Below are 17,435 nucleotides of genomic sequence, written 5' to 3'. Positions count from 1 at the left end.
AAGAAAACACAGAAAGGCAATTTAGGGAGCTCAGAAAACAACTCGATGAACACAAAGAATATATTTCCAAGGAAAATGAAACTATAAAAACAAATCAAACAGAGATGAAAAACTCAATTCATGAGCTGAAAAATGAGGTAACAAGCTTAGCTAATAAAACAGGCCAGATAGAAGAGAGGATTAGTGAAATAGAAGGCAAGCAACTTGAGGCACAACAGAGAGAAGAAAGAGACTCAAAAATTAAAAAAAAAAAAAAAGAGATAGCCCTACAAGAATTATCTGACTCCATCAAAAAGAATAACATAAGAATAATAGGAATATCAGAGGGAGAAGAGAGAGAAAATGGAATGGAGAACATACTCAAACAAATAATAGATGAGAACTTCTCAAGCCTGTGGAAATAACTAAAGCCTCAAATTCAAGAGGCAAACAGAACTCCGAGTTTTCTTAACCCCAAAAAACCTACTCCAAGGCATATCATAATGTAATTGGCACAAACCAACGGCAAAGAAAAAATTCTCAAGGCAGCCACGGAAAAGAAGAATACAACATATAAAGGAAGGCCCATTAGATTATCATCAGATTTCTCAGCAGAAACTCTACAAGCTAGAAGAGAGTGGACCCCAATATTTAAAGTCATGAAAGAGAGGAACTTTCAGCCATGAATACTCTACCCATCAAAGCTATCCTTCAAATATGAAGGAGAAATAAAAACATTCACAGATACAGAAAAGATGAGGGAATTTGTCATCAGAAAACCCCCACTCCAGGAATTACTAAAGGGAGTTCTCGAATCAGATACAAAGAACAACAACAAAAAAAAAAAACCAAAGCCAAAAGTAAAAGCTCCAAGAAGAACACAATAAAACCAAATTTAAACTGTGACAACAGAAAAAGAAAGGAGGAGGGGAGAGGAGGGAGATTAACAGTAGCAATGGACGATGGAGTGCAAAAGTACTCACAAAATAGTGCTCTACAATGAACAGGGTAGGAACCCTTTTCATTACTTAAAGGTAACCAACATTGAAAAAACCACCACAGAAGCACATGAGATAAAAAAAAATAGTAACAGAGGAAGGATGTATGGAATACAACCAAATAAAAACAAAAGATAGAAAACTGAATGAGAAGGATCAAACAAGACACAAAACTAACAGAAATAAATCTATAAAATGGCAATAGGGAACTCACAAGTGTCAATAATTACACTAAATGTAAACAGATTAAACTCACCAATAAAAAGGCAGAGTGTAGCAGAATGGATTAAAAAAGAAAATCCAACTGTATGCTGCCTACAGGAAACTCATCTAAGTAATAAGGATAAAAACAAATTCAAAGTGAAAGGCTGGAAAAAAATACTCCAAGCAAATAACATCCAAAAAAAAGCAGGCATAGCAATACTCATATCTGATAATGCTGACTACAAGACAGCAAAAGTACTCAGAGACAAAAATGGCCATTTCATAATGGCTAAGGGGACACTGAATCAAGAAGACATAACAATTCTTAATATATATGCACCAAACCAAGGAGCACCAAAATATATAAGACAGCTACTTATTGACCTTAAAACAAATACTGACAAAAATACAATCATACTTGGAGACCTCAATACACCGCTGACGGCTCTAGATCGGTCATCCAAACAGAGAATCAACAAAGATATAGTGGCCTTAAAGAAAACACTAGAGCACCTGGATATGATAGACATCTACAGAACATTTCACCCCAAAGTGACTAAGTATAAATTTTTCTCCAGTGTACATGGATCATTCTTAAGAATTGAGCATATGTTGGGCCACAAAAACAACATCAGCAAATTCAGAAAAATCGAAGTTGTACCAAGCATATTTTCTGAACATAAAGCCTTGAAACTAGAATTCAACTGCAAAAAAGAGGAAAAAAATCCCACAAAAATGTGGAAACTAAACAACATACTTTTAAAAAATGAATGGATCAAAGAAGAAATAAGTGCAGAGATCAAAAGATATATACAGACAAATGAAAATGAGAATAGGACATATCAGAATCTATGGGATGCAGCAAAAGCAGTGATAAGAGGGAAGTTCATATCACTTCAGGCATATATGAACAAACAAGAGAGAGCCCAAGTGAACCACTTAACTTCACACCTTAAGGAAGTAAAAAAGAAGAACAAAGACAACCCAAATCCAGTTGAAGAAAGGAAATAATAAAAATCAGAGCAGAAATAAATGAAATAGAGAACAGAAAAACTACAGAAAAAATTAATAGTACAAGGAGCTGGTTCTTTGAAAAGATCAACCAAATTGACAAACCCTTGGCAAGACTTACCAAGGAAAAAAGAGAAAGAACTCATATAAACAAAATCCAAAATGAAAGAGGAGAAATCACCACAGACACCGTAGATATACAAAGAATTATTGTAGAATACTATGAAAAACTTTATGCCAGTAAATTCAACAACCTAGAAGAAATGGATAAATTCCTAGAACAATATAACCTTCCTAGACTGATTCAAGAAGAAGCAGAAAGCCTAAACAGGCCTATTAGTAGAGAAGAAATAGAAAAAACCATTAAAAACCTCCCTAAAAATAAAAGTCCAGGACCAGACGGCTATACCAGCGAATTTTATCAAACATTCAAAGAAGACTTGGTTCCTATTCTACTGAAAGTCTTCCAAAAAATTGAAGAAGAAGCAATACTTCCAAACACATTTTATGAGGCCAACATAACCCTCATACCAAAACCAGGCAAGGATGGCACAAAAAAAGAAAACTACAGACCAATATCTCTAATGAATACAGATGCTAAAATTCTAAACAAAATACTAGCAAATCGAATACAACAACATATTAAAAAAATAATACATCATGATCAAGTGGGATTTATCCCAGAATCTCAAGGATGGTTCAACATACGTAAAACAGTTAACGTAATACACCATATCAACAAAACAAAGAACGAAAACCACATGATCTTATCAATAGACGCAGAAAAGGCTTTCAATAAAATACAACACAATTTTATGTATAAGACTCACAACAAAATGGGTATAGTAGGAAAATATCTCAACATGATAAAGGCCATATATGATAAACCATCAGCTAACATCATATTAAATGGCATTAAACTGAAGGCTTTCCCCCTTAAATCAGGAACAAGACAAGGGTGTCCACTCTCTCCACTCTTATTTAGTGTGGTACTAGAGTTTCTAGCCAGAGCAATCAGATAAGACAAAGAAATAAAAGGCATCCATATCGGAAAAGAAGAAGTAAAGGTATCACTCTTTGCAGATGATATGATCCTATACATTGAAAACCCCAAAGAATCCACAAAAAGACTACTAGAAACAACAAGCCAATACAGTAAGGTCGCATGATACAAAATTAACATACAGAAGTCAATAGCCTTTCTATATGCCAACAATGAAACAACTCAGAACGAACTCAAAAGAATAATCCCCCTCACAATTGCAACAAAAAAGTAAAATACCTAGGAATAAACATAACAAAGAATGTAAAGGACTTATATAATGAAAACTATAAACCATTGTTAAGGGAAATCGAAAAAGATATAATGAGATGGAAGAATATACCTTGTTCTTGGTTAGGAAGAATAAATATAATCAAGATGGCTATATTACCCAAAGCAATATACACGTTTAATGCAATTACCATCAAAATTCCAATGATATTTTTTAAACAAATGGAGCAAAAAAATCATCAGATTTATATGGAACTATCAAAAACCCCGAATAGCAAAGCAATCCTAAAGAAAAAGAATGAAGCTGGGGGCATTACAATACCTGACTTCAAACTATATTATAGGGCCATGACAATCAAAACAGCATGGTATTGGTAGGAAAACAGACACTCAGACCAATGGAACAGAATAGAAAACCTAGAAATAAAACCACATATATATAGTCAAATAATTTTTGATAAAGTGGCCAAAAACACACAATGGAGAAAAGAAAGCCTCTTCAATAAATGGTGCTGGGAAAACTGGAAAGCCTCATGCAAAAGAATGAAACTCGACTACAGTTTGTCCCCCTGTACTAAAATTAACTCAAAATGGATCAAAGATCTAAACATAAGACCTGAAACAATTAAGTACATAGAAGAAGACATAGGTACTCAACTCATGGACCTGGGTTTTAAAGAGCATTTTATGAATTTGACTCCACAGGCAAGAGAAGTGAAGGCAAAAATTAATGAATGGGACTACATCAGACGAAGAAGTTTTTGCTCAGCAAGAGAAACTGATAACAAAATAAACAGAAAGCCAACTAAATGGGAAATGATATTTTCAAACAACAGCTTAGATAAGGGCCTAATATCCAAAATATACAAAGAACTCATAAAACTCAACAACAAACAAACAAACAATCCAATAAAAAAATGGGAAGAGGACATAAACAGACACTTCTCCCAGGAAGAAATACAAATGGCCAACAGATATATGAAAAGATGCTCATCTTCGTTAGTTATTAGAGAAATGCAAATCAAAACTGCAATGAGATACCACCTCACACCTGTTCGATTAGCTATTATTAACAAGACAGGTAATAGCAAATGTTGGAGAGGCTGTGGAGAAAAAGGAACCCTCATCCACTGTTGGTGGGAATGTAAAGTAGTACAACCATTATGGAAGAAAGTATGGTGGTTTTTCAAAAAACTGCAAATAGAACTACCTTATGACCCAGCAATCCCTCTACTGGGTATATACCCCCAAAACTCAGAACATTGATATGTAAAGACACATGCAGCCCCATGTTCATTGCAGCATTGTTCACAGTGGCCAGGACATGGAAACAACCAAAAAGCCCGTCAATAGATGACTGGATAAAGAAGATGTGGCACATATACACTATGGAATACTACTCAGCCATAAGAAATGATGACATCGGATCATTTACAGCAAAATGGTGGAATCTTGATAACATTATACGAAGTGAAATAAGTAAATCAGAAAAAAGCAGGAACTGCATTTTTCCATACGTAGGTGGGACATAAAAGTGCAACTAAGAGACATTGATAAAAGTGTGGAGGTTACGGGGGGAGGGGGGAGAGGGAGAGGGGAAGGGGGAGGGGGAGGGGCACAAAGAAAACTAGATAGAAGGTGACAGAGGACAATCTGACTTTGGGTGATGGGTATGCAACATAAGTGAACAACAAGATAACCTGGAGTTGTTATCTTTGAATATATGTATCCTGATTTATTGATGTCGCCCTATTAAAAATAAAATTATTAAAGAATAAAAAAAAAAAAAAAAACAGAGTGAAGACCTGAACAGACATTTTTCCCAAGAGGACATACAGATGGCCAACAGATACTTGAAAAGATGCTCATCTTCACTAGCTATTAGAGAAATGCAAATCAAAACTAATCTGAGATACCACCTCACACAAATTAGATTAGCTATTATCAACAAGGTAGGTAATAACAAGTGTTGGAGAGGCTGTGGAGAAAAAGGAACCATCATACACTGTTGGTGAGAATGCAAATTAGTACAACCATTATGGAAGAAAGTATGGTGGTTCCTCAAAAAATTAAGAATAAAATTACCATGTGATCCAGCAATCCTTCTACTAGGTATCTACCCCCAAAACTCGAAAACATTGGTACGTAACGACACATGCACCCCCATGTTTAGCGCAGCATTATTCATAGTGGCCCAGACATGGAAACAATAAAAAAGCCCTTCAATAGATGACTGGATAAAGAAGCTGTGGTACATATATACAATGGAATATCAGCCATAAGAACTGATGACATAGTGACATTTATCACAACATGGATTGACCTTGATAACATTATACTAAGTGAAACAAGTAAATCAGAAAGAGCTAAGAATGGTATGATTTCACATATGGGTGGAATATGAAACTGAGACCTAATTATGTACATAGATAAAAGTGATGTGGTTACTGGGGGGAAAAGAATGTGAGAGAGGGAGAAGGGGACATGGGGGAATGGGGAGAGGAGAGAGAGTGGGAAGAAGGCTGTAAAGAGGGACAAATATAAGGTGATGGGTTTGATGTGAGATGATGGGTATTCAACATAATCAACTGTTCAAATGGTATAAAAATATTCACCTGAAACTAATGCACTCTCATTGATAAATGTCACCTTGTTAAAGTTAATTTTCTAAATACAACTAAAAAAAAAAATAAAAATAAATAAAAAATAAAAATCCTAGAAAAAAATTAATTCTTTATTATGACCTTAAACAAGTCTTAATCGGTGCATGTCTCAGTTTCTTAAACTATAAAACAAATCTGTCACTCTCAAAATCATAAGGTTGTTCTGGAATTGAACAGGATAATCTATATAAAGCTCCTGGATGACCGGGCAGTCTGAGCGGGGGCATGTGGACCGTGAGACCAGAGGGCATAGGAGCTAATCCCACCCTCTGCTTGTAGAACAGGGAGGGGATGAAGGTGAGTTTTATGTGTATTTTTAGTAATGAAATGTGAAGAAGACTTTCGGGTTGATTTTATAATCCTTGTCAGGCAGATCCAATCATCGTATTTTGGTGTCCCAAGGACCCAGTTATGTGGGATTCTAAACACACATAAGGTTCAATGTCCCTAAATAATTTGAAGAAAAATAATATTAAAAATGGGGTGGTTGGCCCTGGCTGGTTGGCTCAGTGGTAGAGCGTCAGCCTTGCATGCGGGAGTCCGGGGTTCGATTCCTGGCCAGGGCATACAGGAGAGGCACCCATCTGCTTCTCCACCCCTCCCCCTCTCCTCTTTTCTGTCTCTCTCTTCCCCTCCCGCAGCTGGGGTTCCATTGGAGCAAAAGATGGCCCAGGCGCTGGGGATGGCTCTTTGGCCTCTGCCCCAGGTGCTAGAATGGCTCTGGTCGAGATGCCCCGGATGGGCAGAGCATCGCCCCCTGGTGGGCATGCGGGAGTCTGTCTGACTGCCTCCCCGTTTCCAGCTTCAGAGAAAAGCAAAAAAAAAAAAAAAAAAAGAAGAATGGGTTTTTGTTTTGGCAAAATACAGAATGCCAAACACAGTGAATACAGACCTTCCCTGAGCCTATGGTAAGGTAGAAAAATGTCACATCACCATAATGTATACCTGAACCTAATATATCAAGTGTAAAATTTATAATAACTATGTTTTATTTTATTTTAAAGAAAAGTAAAGATCTAGGAATTACTTTGCTGCTATTGCTCCATCTATGTGTTTTAAAATAAATGACGTAGTAAGACAGACGATGTCCTCCTCTCTGTTACCCGTATGAGGTATGAGGGTTCCTCCCCTCTTCCCGGCCCCTGGTGCTCATTACACTGGATTGCCTTGCCAGGCACAGGTTAGTTAAGGGCTAAAATTGATTCTAAAGGAAACTAAAGAAACTATAATAGGTGTTTGGAGATTTAATTAATTAGGTGTGCTATAGACATATGTATCCAAGGGGAAATCAGGCATAAAGAACTGGGAGAAACCATGCAGCCCTGTTCGTTAGGAACTGGTGCCGGACTACGGTGAGAGCGCTCTGAGCGCAGCTCCACCTGACCTTTCCCGGGCGGCGGCGCGCATGCGCTCGTTGACTGTTCCGCTGTACTCTTCAGTGTGGGCCGTACGCTCCTGAAATGCCTTCTGAACACCCGCTGAACACTTAAATCCTTTCTGGCCTGTGAAGTGCACCGACTTCTGCACGAAGTCCTGGAAACCTCATCATCTCATCATAATCTACTATCTATCTATTCCTCATTCAATCAGCATATTCAGTTAAATGGGCCATCCCCTTCCTCAAACACACTAAATTATATTATACTAGACTGTATTATGTGATTTTATATCATATCAATACTCTTAGAACCTGACACATTAGAGAGTAAAATGTATACTCATCTTAAAGATGAGAAAAAATAGAGACCGATGATTTACTTTAGTCCTACCTACGTGATTAAGAACATGCACTCCTCCGTCAGTCACAGATCAGAAAGCAAACAGCACGATTACGTGGTGTTTGGGGGCAAACCACATATATCTCTAACAGTGTTTCCCAACTGTAAAATGAGGCAAAATCAATGAACTTTTATAATCATCGTAAGAAAAAAAAAATTCCTGTAAGGCGCTTAGCATAGTGCCTGGCACAGAAATAATAATTCAAAGAACTAGTCATAGTCATTATTTTTATAAACCAGCCTCGTTATTGGCCGGAGCAGAAGCCAGGATTTCAGTGCCAGGACTCCCAGAGGGAGTCCGGTTTGCCAGCAGCCCTTGGCCTCTGGGTCTAACTCACGAGGACAGCAGGGAGGCGGGTGACACTCCCTCAGAGCCCTGAGGACACAGCCCTCCTCCCTAGCCTGACCCCTGACGGGGAGCCTAGGGGAGCTCCCCCTTATCACCCCGCTGTCGTGCTGTCCCCCAAGGTCAGCACAGGGTAGGAACAACACAGCAGTGGATTGCATTTTGTGAGCTGGGACTCCAGAGGACACGCCCAGTTGGCTCAGAGCAGTGACTCTTCCCCTGAAATCTCCCTACAGGACGGAGACAGGAGCCGGCCTGCCCCAGACTCTGGCTTGGCTTTCTGATCTGTACCCGACAGGTTCTGCTGGTTAAGGCGCCTTCCTCTCTGATCCTGAGCAGATGTTTTCCCCAGACAGAAAGGGACCCAACCCGGAAGGTACACCTCACAGGAGTGCAGCTCTCCTCCAGTGTGGAGTTACTTCTGAACTTCCTGAGGCCCGTCCTTCCCCTTATCTTTATGGCCCAGTGGGGTCCAAAGGATCCCACTCAGCTCTGGAAGATCCTGAGGAGTGTCTGCCACCCCGACTTTCCTCAGAAACGTTTCCCTGGGCTGAGAAGCGTGCTGAGGCTCACTGCTGCGCACAGACACGCACGTTCCTGTAAAGGTGACTTGGGGCGGAGCAGGGTGTTGATGGAAGAGATCGGGGGTGACTCAAGGCCACGTGCATCTGGGCAGGGCTCAGGTTAGTGGCCCCGGGCTGGGCGAAGCGGTCCCAGAAAGGAGGAGGTAGCAGAGAACCCCGAAAGAGGTTCAAATATCAAGTGGTTGTTTTTTAAACCACTTATCTTAGGGGCAGGAAAGTGCCTGCTGTTCAACTATGAAGTCAAATATATACACAATATGTATGTATCCTAAGCCCGGGAAGCAGAGGGCCCCAGACTCCCTCCCGGAAAGCACCCCCTCCCGACAGTGGCGGGGTTAGGAGCTCTGGGCTGAGGGGTAGGTGCAGAAATCCCAGCAGGGCCAGGGCGTGGGGGTGGTGGGTGGTGACCTCCAGTTGTCACGGTGACACTGCCCTCACTCACACTAGAAAAGTTCTGAGGGGGTCTGCAGTGCCCCCCAGCTGTCCTGAGCCACCCTTTACACACTCAGAGGCTCTCTTTCCTCCCGCTCAGCAGGCCCAGGTGTGTCTGTGCCCCTCACAGGTGTCCATCTGGGGCTCCCTTGGGTTCCCATAAATCCTGAAAGGGACAGGTGACACAGCACAACCGTGCCTCAGCCTGTGCTCCCCCCAGCCCCGTACTATCTGAAGAGAGGACTTGGGAAAGCCGAGCCTCCTCCCGTCTCATGGGGACCGCGAGCACCGCCTAGCCCCTCGGCTTTGCGCAGGGAGCCCGTGTCCCTCCAGGGGCCGCGGGGGCTGGTCCACCCCGGTGCGCATGCGCGCTGCTTACCGAGCTCCGTCTGCAGTTTCTCTGAAAAAAGAAGGAGAAGAACATATTAAGTCAGCGTTGTGTTCTAAAGGGAAAGGAGACGAACTACGCCACAAAAATAGAAGCAAGTCCTATGTTTTATTGGAAACCCGGATTTATAAAAAAAGAAATGAACAGGAAAATAGTGATTCTTTTCCCGCCTGACGGTTCAGCTGTTTCCCGGTTCTCTGCACAGCAAAATGCGGTCTGTCCACACCTGTCACAGGTGTTCTCATCAACGCACGGACAGTATCAAATATGCGGACACGGACAAGCATCACCTCCAATTCCAACCTGAGAGGTGGGACGTGTGCATCCCAAATCAACATTAACATGTAGCATGGATTTTATTTCTGTCTATATCCATTGATAAGAAGAATAACTACATACTTATATCCTTATGTCTAATTATACATGGTGTTCCCCTTCCCCCAAAAAAGCCAAAAATCTTTACGTGATTGGAAATGTCTATTTATACATAGATGATGGAGAGATGTGATCTTTATCAGTAAATAATGCATTATAAGGATTCTTTTCAGCCTTATTGGGTTGTTGTTTTTTTGTTGTTTTTTTTGGCTGTTTTTATTGTGACTTATTCTGTTGCTATTTATCGATGAGGCTGTGATTAGGATGCTATTATGTAAATAGTTGTCTCCATCTTTTCTTATGTTCAGATGATAGTCTCCTAGAGGTAATCAGCACAGTACCACATCAGAAAGCATTTCAGCTGAAAAAATATAGTTTTATTTTTTATTTAGAAATTAAATTTAATGGGATGACCCTGGTCCCTAAGAACACACAAGTTTCGGGTGAATTCTCCATGGCACATAAACTGTCCATGGCGGTGTGTGCCCATCACCCAGAGTCAAACCACTTTCCGCCACCACAGATTCGACCCTCTTTACTCTCCTCCCTTGGTCCCCTCCCCCTGGCAACTACCTCACTTTTGTCTGTGTTCATGAGTCTTAGTTTTATATCCCACCGATGAATGAAATCATATACAGTGTGTCCGTAAAGTCATGGTGCACTTTTGACCAGCCATAGGAAAGCAACAAAAGATGATAGAAATGTGAAATCTGCACCAAATAAAAGGAATACCCTCCCAGTTTCTGTAGGATGATGTGGCAGCATGTGCGCATGCACAGATGACGATGTAACACCGTGTATACAGCGGAGCAGCCCACGGCCATGCCAGTCGAGATGTGGATGGAACAGAGGAAAGTTCAGTGTGTTCTGTGGCTCGCTAGATTCGAACCCACGACCAAAGTGCAACGTGAATATTGGCACGTTTATAACGAGGCGCCACCACATAGGAATAACATTACTCGATGGGATAAGCAGTTGAAGGAAACCGGCAGTTTGGTGGAGAAACCCCGTTCTGGTAGGCCATCAGTCAGTGACGAGTCTGTAGAGGCTATACGGGATAGCTACCTAAGGAGCCCTAAAAAATCTGTGCGTGAGCCCACATCGAACTGCACTGAATAGGTATGAAACTGGGAGAGTTTTCCTTTTATTTGGTGCAGATTTCACATTTCTATCATCTTTTGTTGCTTTCCTGTGACTGGTCAAAAGTGCACCATGACTTTACGGACACACTGTAGTTCTAGCTTTCTCTGATTCACTCTTTTTACTTAGCCTAATATTCTCAAAGTCCATGTCATACATACCTGTGAGTAAAGAAAATCTTGAACGTGGAAATAATTGCAATACCACTGACATAGCTATTCAATCAAAATATAGCGTGTATGTTTTCAGTCATAAATGTCTTATAGATTGTAATACAAATTACTAAATGCTAGCTTAGTTTTTCGATTGAAAAAAACATATTAGGTGCCATGGAGCAGTCCCTGGAACGTCCCTTGCGGACCTGAGCACCCTGGTCCTCGGGGCGGAGCACTGACCTGAGATGGAGATGGCTGACGCCTTCTCCTCAGCGAGGACGGGGTTGTGGACGAAGCAGGACACAGTCTCTGTGGAGGCGTTCCTGAGCACGAGCGTGGATTCCACGTAGAACAAGCCGTCCTCGGCCTGGACGTGGTACTGAGAGAAGTTTAGCAGCTTGTCTCCCCTGCTGTCTTCCCAGTGAACCTGGGGCTCTGGGAACCAGCCTTCCGCAGTGCACACGAGCTGGAGCTCGCCTTCCACGGCCCCCTCCATGTGGATGAGGGGGGCCGACCCCAGCCCTGCGGAGGGAGGACAGAGCCCTGAGGTTCACAGCCTGTGGAGGCACAGGTCAGAGGCTGGGGTCCCAGGGACATGGCTCCAGGGAGAGAGTAGAAGTTCAGGGGTCCGGAGAGCAATCCATCGCCAAGTCTTCCCCCCATTCTAACTGACGCTCCTCTGTACTGTATCTGTTCCCAGCCTGGATCTTTCCGCTTTAGTACATGCACACCATTTTTCTTCAGATCCAGACTTATGTTCCTAACTCTGTAAACAAAGCTGTGTTGTAACTTATTCATGAACTCGCCCACGCCACAGACTCTGCCCTTCTTCATGTCATTGTGTCAGGCACTTTGACATTTCAGATGACACCTTGACGACTATTTAAATAGAACATTTATTACAAAGTCATCAATCACCTCTGTGGGGACTCTTATTTCCCGTTCCTGGTGTTGGTGGCTGTGATTTGGGGATGCTATTAGATACCTGAGGTGGGTGAGGTGGGAAGCCCCCTGAGGAGTTTCTGTAGCTACACATTCCACTTAATGGAAAAATGTTCTTGAGAAATCCTAGTTTTACATAATGTTGAAAGTGTCTCTCTATTTAATACATTTCTCAAACCCAAGCAAAGGGAACGATGTTTTCCCTAAATGGTAATTCTGTCTCTCTCACTGCTGGGCGCCTGAGACCACTCCTTCCACCACAGCTGTGGAAAAGGTGTGACTTATTTTCAGATGTCCCTGGCGGTGTGTGTCCTCCCCGCTCCCCAGCTCACACACACCAGGGTTCTTTCATCCATCTTGAATGACCTTGAACATCATAATCATCATAGTTATGAGTGATGTTTTAAAAAGTGCCAGGAAACAGCCCCCTGGGGCAGTAAAAAGGAAGCATTAGCTTCTCCAAAGCACTATCTCCCTAAGAGGAGGAATGGATTTGCCTGGTTTTCTCTTCAGCACGTGGAGGAGTTATTCCTGCCAGGAAACCATCTGATAGTTTAATTTTCTGATATTTGTTCTTCCTTAAGGCAGATCCTTTCTTCTCCAGTGACCCCTTCCTCCTCAACCCCTTCCTACTTTGCTAATACAAATGCTTCATGCAGAACCCGCCGGCCATTCACAGGGAGTCCCCAACTCATTGGATACGGCAGGTCATAGTCAAGACCAAGTGAGTTAAATCTGGGGGTACTGCCTACGTGAGCTTGCTACAAAGGTTGCAGAACTACTTGCCCAGAAATGAATCCGGGTGGAGGACCGGGCATTAGGGATTGCCTGGCTGGTCTGGGGGGTTCCTCGCCTCTTCCGCTGAGACCCCATGTCTTTCCTTTTCCCAGGTACTCACCGGCGACACTGAGGAGCAAGCTGGTCTCTCCATAATAGTCCCCCTCCCGGACGCCACACCAGTACTGCCCGTCGTCGGCCGGCCGGATGTTGTCCATCTTCAGAGCCACGCGCCCCTGAGCGACGCCGTCCTCGACCCACTGCACTCGGCCCCTGTACCCCTCCGCCTGCTCCTCGGGGGCCTCCGCGCCGTCCCGGGACGCAAACAGCACCTGCGTGCTGGGCTCCGAGCGGTACCACCTCACCTCCAGGCGCGCCGCGGGCCGCTGCGGGAGGAGCCGACAGGAGAGCAGGGCGTCTTCCCCGACCCGGGCCAGGATGGGGCCGGCCGGACCGACCACTCGGAACTCCTCTGTAAGACAGCGAGGGGGCGGTGCCAGGAGGTGCCACTGGGGACGTAATCGGCTCGCTCTGGCTCGCCCGCCCGTCCTATCCACTGGGGGGGGGGGGGGGGTCCCTGCAGGAGGCGGGCTTCATTCTCAGCCCAGAGAAGCCCAGCGTGGCGGTGCGCGCGTCCGGCTGCTGCAGGGACCGTTTCTGTGCACTGTGCACTGGAAATAGCACGCGTTCAGAACTGAGCGTCAGCGCTGAGTCTGCCACCGGCGGTGTGACTCGGGGACACATCCATTATTTTCACTGAGATTTGGGACTTGGAATCTTGATTTTTTTTTTTCATCTTTAAGACACTAACACTATCATCTCTGGGATGCTTTATTTATTATTTATTTATTTATTTATTTATCTGTCTATATTTATTTAATTTTTTTAGAGAAGAGAGAAAGAGAGACAGACAGAAACATCAATCTGTTCCAGTCTGTGCCCTGACTGGGGATCGAACCAGCAACCTCTGCTCTTTGGAACGACACTGTAACCAGCTGAGCTATCCAGCCAGGGTGGGTAAGTCGCTTTTTTTTAAATTGGGAACTTTATTACTGATTAATATTTTATAATGATTTATTTTATAGTTAGTGATGTCACTTTCTATTGTTAATGACTGGCACTGTAGTCACTTTAAAACAATCTTTAGGTAATTAAATTTATTCAATAGATTTTCCAGCTTTTTATGCCTGCTCTTGACTTAGGATGAAAACAGAGCTACTTTTTTTCCCTTTCTCTTTGGGTCTGGAGCAGGCAGGACCCTGGTTACTGGGGATAGTGTAAAAGGCAGTTTTTACAGGAACACTTTGTGATGAATTAAGTGCAGTGATTTTTCTAGCGAGTTGGAGCCTTCCAACCAATTTCGAGTCATGTTTGCCTGATTCACTATTACCTGCAAACTGAAGAGGTGTTCAATAATTCTGTTCGATATGTTTAATAATTTCATACTATGAGCCTTGTGTCCTTTCCCGTCTAAGATGCCCTGAGGATTTCGTGCAGAGCCAACCCTCCTTAGAAAGAACCACATCTTTCTCACTGAGTGCTCAGGATAGAACAGATGCTGCTCCAAAGGTCGCTGTGGAACTCAGGGGGCGTCTGCTTGCATTCTTCACTGATGGACTGCAAATGTGAAGCTGTCCCTGGTCGTAGGCTCCGTTCACTGCCTCACAGGTGAGGAGGGTGCACTCCCCAGAGGGGGGTGGGGGCAGACAGCCGCACCCCCTCGCACAGTTCCTGGCAGCCCCGTGGGGAGCCTGAGCCCCCCTCCATGCCCTGTCCAGGGGTTCCCACTTTGCCATACTGCACTTTCTTAGGCTTGGACATTACACACTGACATTGAATTTTCATAATCCTTTTTAAAAGCACAGTATTTTGACCAACAAAGTTCAGCTACTGAGATTTCCAAATCCATTTACTGGGAGTCTTTCCTTCTAGTTTATTATTATTAGATGTCATTATTATTGTTGTTGTTATATTATTATTGTTATTACAAGGGTTTTTATGCTATTTAGTTTATGGGCAAAGCATTTCTTCTAGCAGAGAAGCAGGAGAATGGATGAGAATTTAACGTGTTCCTGGTACGGATTCAAGTGTTTCCCATGCACAGCCGCAGTTCACCTTGGAGACTGTGCCCGCCTGTGAGATGCAGGCACCTTGTTATTCTCATTATAGAGATGAGGGAACTGAGGCAGAAGGCTCTCAAGCAACTGTCCGAAGGTACCCCAGCTGGAAGCGGAGGGCTCGTTTTGGAGCACAGATGTCTTGGCCCCTGGACCCCACTCTGAATAGTGTATTAGCCCCTTTGAATTCAGACCTCTGCACCGGGACTGGATTCCCAGGACATCCAGGCACGCATGAGGGGGTGCAGGGGGGATCCTACCTGGCCGCTTCACGGTGAGCAGTATGAAGAAGAAGGAGGCGACCACACCGGACAGGCTGTGTCCTAGGAAGTCCACCATCGTCCCTGGAGCAATCACAGAAGAAACATGGCTGTCCCTATGTGAGGCTACAAGGCTGACGGACTGACAGCACACTGGATGGTCCCCAGTGGTGACATAGTCATGACAAAGAATCCACATCAACCCCTCCACGCTCAGATGGTGAAGTGGGCTTCCTCCATTTTTCACAGTTATTGATCCCCTCTGACCCCTGACCCAATGGGTTGTCCTTTAAGCTACGTTTAGACCTGAGGGAAGATTTCTGATCAAAATGAACAGCTTTCCTGGCTTAAAGGGTCAATACTATTTACATTTTTTTTTAATTCTTTAGTTCTGTCTATTCTCAGCATGCAGAAATTATAGAGCAGGAATCCAATACTGTTTTCCTCACCCTCCTCCCAGTTCCTTCTGCAAACTCCATCATCACTAGAGTTTCTGAGATGTTAAGAAAGGAGCAGGAAGGCTCTGGTCCCCACGCTGCCTCCAGGAAGCCCTCACCAGTGTCCCAGGGAAGCCAGGGGCAAGGGAATGCCTTGGAAAGTGCAGGAGAGAATAGTGGAAATGGCCTTTCCTAAGATCCATGACACGTTGGGAATGAAAAAAGAAATAGCCCAGCCCGCAGAGACCGGCAAGCCCAACATGCCCACTGAACCAGCGCAACAGAAACACTTCCTCCCCTCTAAAACATTTCAAAGCTACTGGAACAAAAACAGAGCACTAATTTTTGTTTTGAAAACAGAAGTGAAGGCAAAAATTAATGAATGGGACTACATCAGACTAAGAAGTTTTTGCTCAGCAAGAGAAACTGATAACAAAATAAACAGAAAGCCAACTAAATGGGAAATGATATTTTCAAACAACAGCTCAGATAAGGGCCTAATATCCAAAATATACAAAGAACTCATAAAACTCAACAACAAACAAACAAACAATCCAATAAAAAAATGGGAAGAGGACATGAACAGACACTTCTCCCAGGAAGAAATACAAATGGCCAACAGATATATGAAAAGATGCTCATCTTCTTTAGTTATTAGAGAAATGCAAATCAAAACTGCAATGAGATACCACCTCACACCTGTTCGATTAGCTATTATTAACAAGACAGGTAATAGCAAATGTTGGAGAGGCTGTGGAGAAAAAGGAACCCTCATCCACTGTTGGTGGGAATGTAAAGTAGTATAACCATTATGGAAGAAAGTATGGTGGTTCCTCAAAAAACTGAAATAGAACTACCTTATGACCCAGCAATCCCTCTACTGGGTATATACCCCAAAAACTCAGAAACATTGATACGTAAAGACACATGCAGCCCCATGTTTATTGCAGCATTGTTCACAGTGGCCAGGACATGGAAACAACCAAAAAGCCCATCAATAGATGACTGGATAAAGAAGATGTGGCACATATACACTATGGAATACTACTCAGCCATAAGAAATGATGACATCAGATCATTTACAGCAAAATGGTGGGATCTTGATAACATGATACGAAGTGAAATTAGTAAATCAGAAAAAACCAGGAACTGCATTATCCATATGTAGGTGGAGACATAAAAGTTGAAACTAAGAGACATTGATAAGGAGTGTGGTGGTTACAGGGGGGAGGGGGGAAAGGGAGAGGGAAAGGGGAGGAGGAAGGGCACAAAGAAAACTAGATAGAAGGTGACAGAGGACAATCTGACTTTGGGTGATGGGTATGCAACATAAGTGAACGACAAGATAACCTGGACTTGTTATCTTTGAATATATGTATCCTGATTTATTGATGTCGCCCCATTAAAAAAATAAAAATTATTTAAAAAAAACAAAAACAGAACTTCAAAATAAAAGAACTCCAACAGGACTTTGGTCAAGTAGCTTATTGATGAAAAGACTCGATTTACACCAAGTAGAAAACCCAGCTCAGGAGCAATGACAAGTCAGTTGCTACTTCTCTTTCCCCCAAAATGA

The 17,435-nt window shown here is 43.0% G+C and overlaps 1 protein-coding gene across 3 annotated transcripts in view; it reads right to left on the bottom strand.

Moving 5' to 3' along the window:
• Positions 1 to 17,435, bottom strand: part of BTNL2 (butyrophilin like 2) — a 28,884-nt gene that overhangs the window by 8,681 nt on the left and 2,768 nt on the right. For all 3 annotated transcript variants that reach the window (XM_066254454.1, XM_066254419.1, XM_066254387.1), the window contains exons 2-5: positions 15,423 to 15,506; positions 13,167 to 13,517; positions 11,567 to 11,848; positions 9,648 to 9,668 (exon numbers count right to left, since the gene is read on the bottom strand). In XM_066254454.1, the coding sequence (XP_066110551.1) occupies positions 9,648 to 9,668; positions 11,567 to 11,848; positions 13,167 to 13,517; positions 15,423 to 15,501 (733 nt within the window). In that variant the 5' untranslated portion in view covers positions 15,502 to 15,506. The remainder of the gene's footprint in view (positions 1 to 9,647; positions 9,669 to 11,566; positions 11,849 to 13,166; positions 13,518 to 15,422; positions 15,507 to 17,435) is intronic.

Source organism: Saccopteryx bilineata, chromosome 1 (genome assembly GCF_036850765.1).
Source record: "Saccopteryx bilineata isolate mSacBil1 chromosome 1, mSacBil1_pri_phased_curated, whole genome shotgun sequence".
NCBI classification, from domain to species: Eukaryota; Metazoa; Chordata; class Mammalia; order Chiroptera; family Emballonuridae; genus Saccopteryx; species Saccopteryx bilineata.
This window is presented reverse-complemented; position numbering and strand designations above follow the sequence as displayed.